Raw genomic sequence first — 4,284 nt, 5'->3', positions numbered from 1 at the left:
AAATCAAATGTAGTATGGGATGGAGGTTTTCTTTTTTTTCTTTTTTTTTTTTTTTTTCCTTTTCATTTGAAACTCCTTTTAATTGAAAAAATCACATTTGGGGAACAAAGTGCTCAAACGACAGTGAATTTCAAACTTGAGAATGCTGACTTGATTTTAAAAAAATACTGATCTTTCTTGATGGAGGGAAAATCAAGCGCATGCAGCCAGGAGACCTGAGTTTGACTTTTAGCTTCACCACTTGCTAATTGTGCAGTCCTGAGCAACACCCATTCCTTCTCCATGCCTCAGTTTCCTCATGGACAAAACGGTATCATTTCCTTCGAAAAGTTGTCCCTGACTCTCCTCTCCCCAACACGAGGTTGGATGGCTATAATCTCTCTCAGCAACCTGAGAGTCCACTGGAATGTAAACTCCAGCAGCATGGGACCAGGATCTGTGGATTTTGCTGCTGGTGAGCAAAACCAGAACCGAGGGGCAATCGCTGTGTTGAACGGATGCACGAATGAATGGGAGATGGCCTAGGTGTTCAAGGGCACGTGCACAGCGAGGCTTCATGCCCTGGGAGTCCCTTGGGAAAGACAGAGGGCCAATAGTGATTGGTGCTGGTGTACGTGCTCAGAAAAGGGGGTGTCGGTTCAAAGTTGTTGGCTGCAGAGGGTTCCTCTTTCCGCTGGAATCACATCCTCTGTGGCTCAGAGCATTCCCAGGGATTTACATAAAGCAGCGTGAATCACCCGGACAGACACTGAGAAAGCAAAGGGACTCTGCCTGATCCTAGCCTGGCGGAGCTCGGAGAGCGGTGGAAATTTGTCTGAAGTTTGCAGGAGACCCGGTGCTGCCTAGGCGAAGGGACCAGGCGACCACGACACCCCCACGAGGACCCAGGGCGCGTCCCTCCCACCAGGCCCCAGACTCCAGCTCTGCGCCACCCCCTCCTACGCTCCGGCGCGGGCGCAGCCAGTCCGGCTTCCTCCAGGCCCCTAAGTCCCCGACCGAGTGTGGGGCCGCCTCTCCCTCTCGGAAGAAGCCATCGCCGCTTTAAGGGGAAGAGGAGGGGAAGGGGGCGGGGGAGCGGGGGGCGGGGAGCGGCGGCGGAGGAGGGGGAGGGGGATCCCCCTCGCTCCCACGTGGTCCGGGCGCCTGTGAATCGCGCCCACCGGAGGGTCTCACAGCGAAATACAAAAGCAGCTGGGAAGCGGCGGCGACGCGAGTTCCCAGCGCCGGGCGGAGCGCCGGACAGAGCCCCGCAACGCCCCGCGGCCGCGATGGGGCCGAAGCGCCCGAAGCCCCGGAGCCCACCAACTGCCGGGCTCGCCTCGCCGCCGGGACCCGGGTGCCTGGGCTCGGCTTGAAGCGGTGGCGGCGCACCGGCACAGTCGCTGGAGCATGGGCAGGAGGATGCGGGGCGCCGCCGCCACCGCGGGGCTCTGGCTGCTGGCGCTGGGCTCTCTGCTGGTGCTGTGGGGAGGGCTCCTGCCGCCGAGGGCCGAGCTGCCCGCCTCCCGGCCGCCCGAAGACCGACTCCCACGGCGCCCGGCCCGGAGCGGCGGCCCCGCGCCCGCGCCTCGCTTCCCTTTGCCCCCGCCCCTGGCGTGGGACTCCCGCGGCGGCTCCCTGAAAACTTTCCGGGCGCTGCTCACCCTGGCGGCCGGCGCGGACGGCCCGCCCCGGCAGTCTCCGGGCGAGCGCAGGTGGCACGTGCCAGCCGGGCAGCCCCGGCCGGAGGAGAGCGCCGCGGTGCACGGGGGCGTCTTCTGGAGCCGCGGCCTGGAGGAGCAGGTGCCCCGGGGCTTTTCGGAGGCCCAGGCGGCGGCGTGGCTGGAGGCGGCTCGCGGCGCCCGGGTGGTGGCCCTGGAGCGCGGGGGTTGCGGGCGCAGCTCCAACCGACTGGCCCGTTTTGCCGACGGCACCCGCGCCTGCGTGCGCTACGGCATCAACCCGGAGCAGATTCAGGGCGAGGCCCTGTCCTACTACCTGGCGCGCCTGCTGGGCCTCCAGCGCCACGTGCCGCCGCTGGCACTGGCCCGGGTGGAGGCTCGGGGCGCGCAGTGGGCGCAGGTGCAGGAGGAGCTGCGCGCTGCGCACTGGACCGAGGGCAGCGTGGTGAGCCTGACGCGCTGGCTGCCCAACCTCACAGACGTGGTGGTGCCCGCACCCTGGCGCTCGGAGGACGGCCGTCTGCGCCCCCTCCGGGACGCCGGGGGTGAGCTGGCCAACCTCAGCCAGGCGGAGCTCGTGGACCTAGTACAATGGACCGACTTAATTCTCTTCGACTACCTGACAGCCAACTTCGACCGGCTCGTAAGCAACCTCTTCAGCCTGCAGTGGGACCCGCGCGTCATGCAGCGCGCCACCAGCAACCTGCACCGCGGTCCCGGCGGGGCGCTGGTCTTTCTGGACAACGAGGCGGGCTTGGTGCACGGCTACCGGGTGGCAGGCATGTGGGACAAGTATAACGAGCCGCTGTTGCAGTCAGTGTGCGTGTTCCGCGAGCGGACCGCGCGGCGCGTCCTGGAGCTGCACCGCGGACAGGACGCCGCGGCCCGGCTGCTGCGCCTCTACCGGCGCCACGAGCCTCGCTTCCCCGAGCTGGCCGCGCTTGCCGACCCCCACGCTCAGCTGCTACAGCGCCGCCTCGACTTCCTCGCCAAGCACATTTTGCACTGTAAGGCCAAGTACGGCCACCGGTCTGGGACTTAGTGTTACCCGGAGGAAAAGAGAGAGACCTGGGGCTGGGGTATGGATGATGGGAGGAAGGGCCGTCGCCTCTGCCACTGTCGGGGACCAGCCGGCCAACGCCCACCCACAAAGGTGTCTAAAAACTTCAGCTCTTCACCCACCTGCCCCTTTCTTTCAATCCCACGCTGTTTCCTTTCAAAGTTCTGGGAGGACGAACTCACCGAGGCGAGAAGTGTAACATTCCCTCCACCCAGCTTATAAAAGGATTCTTTCCTGTGCCAGCACGGAGATTGGATCCGAAGAAACTGGCTACTGGGGTTTGGCCCCCGAGTGGCCGTCCCTGTGGAAGATGTACCCCATTCTTGGGCCCCCCTCATTCCCTTTCCGAAAAAGGAAAACTTCCGTTTGAGCCGTTGAGCTAATTCTGCAATTTTCTACCAAACACAGCGCTGGTGGCCCCGGAGCAGGGCTGTGACATTGGCTGGTGGAGCCCCCTTCCTGTGTTCTCCCTTTGTTCCAGCGCCGCGATGGTGAGATCACTGTTCCAAGCAGGGGGACGGCTCCCGATAGGACAAAGAGAGCAGGACCTCCAGACTCTGGGGAGCCCTGCAGACCTTGACAATTTGCCTGACTCATTCCTGACCTCTTGTCATTTTGGCCTGAAGGCTACAAATTCAGGGCCAGCTGTATGCACTAAGTCAAATATAATGAATTTCTTCTTCCTCCCTCTCCCAACCGACCAAAATTTTGACAATGATGATGTTCACCAGAAGGAAAAAAGAAATCAGTTTTATGCACTTTATTTTGTTTTTATTTTAATTTTTTATTAAGAAAAACTTTTTTATTTTACAGAATTTACCTTCTCTGTATATATGTGCATAAAGTGTGGTGTAAATATACTAAACAAACTTATATTTCAATAAAAGGGAGTTTAAAATTTATAATTTAATTCCTGTGGTTTTAACTTGTTTGATATTTCTGATGCCCCATCTGCTTTCAGAATAAGATTTAGGTTTTCTTTCTTGTGGATGTGCTTTTAAAACAAAGGATGCATATCCATTCCAGTTGTGACTACGGGACTTACAGAATTGAACAAAGATAAGAGCAGACTCCCTGTCCTCACTCAGATGAACCTTGGTGCTGGAAATTTGAGTTCAGCCTAGAATGTGGGGGGAGATGGGGAGAGAGATGGGAGGAAAGTGTTCTATTTCCTGGCAAATAAAACTTTGATATGAAAGGATTTCACTGTAATATATTCCTATATTAATCATTTGGCAAATATGATAGAACCAGATGTGGGGACTAAAGTATGACAAACACCCCCCTTTTTAAACTTAACTACAGTCGTCACATGTTGCAAATTATTTTCAGCATTGTAATTACAGTGCATCGCAATGTGTACAGATAATAAGCTGAGCCCACATTGGGAATGGGTAGAGAAAGTCATAAATTAATTCTTCTCTTTATTCTCCTGGCATAAATTCTAATGGATTCAGAAGATCATAATCTCCAACATCTGGACTCATCCAGTTCTCTGAAGAGGTTGTACTGTTTTCCGGGTACTAACTGCATGGTCTCCTGAGAGCAGCCAGTGTGAGACCA

General features: G+C 57.4%; 1 protein-coding gene across 1 annotated transcript; it reads left to right on the top strand.

The window, feature by feature from the left end:
* The first annotated feature begins 1,098 nt into the window (after positions 1-1,098).
* On the top strand, positions 1,099-3,623 carry FJX1 (four-jointed box kinase 1). Its single transcript, XM_008001976.3, has one exon. It carries the CDS (start codon positions 1,390-1,392, stop codon positions 2,701-2,703), a length of 1,314 nt encoding a protein of 437 aa, XP_008000167.1. The 5' UTR covers positions 1,099-1,389; the 3' UTR covers positions 2,704-3,623.
* The last annotated feature ends 661 nt before the right edge of the window (positions 3,624-4,284 follow it).

The sequence above is a fragment of the Chlorocebus sabaeus genome, chromosome 1 (assembly GCF_047675955.1).
Source record: "Chlorocebus sabaeus isolate Y175 chromosome 1, mChlSab1.0.hap1, whole genome shotgun sequence".
NCBI lineage: Eukaryota > Metazoa > Chordata > Mammalia > Primates > Cercopithecidae > Chlorocebus > Chlorocebus sabaeus.
This window is presented reverse-complemented; position numbering and strand designations above follow the sequence as displayed.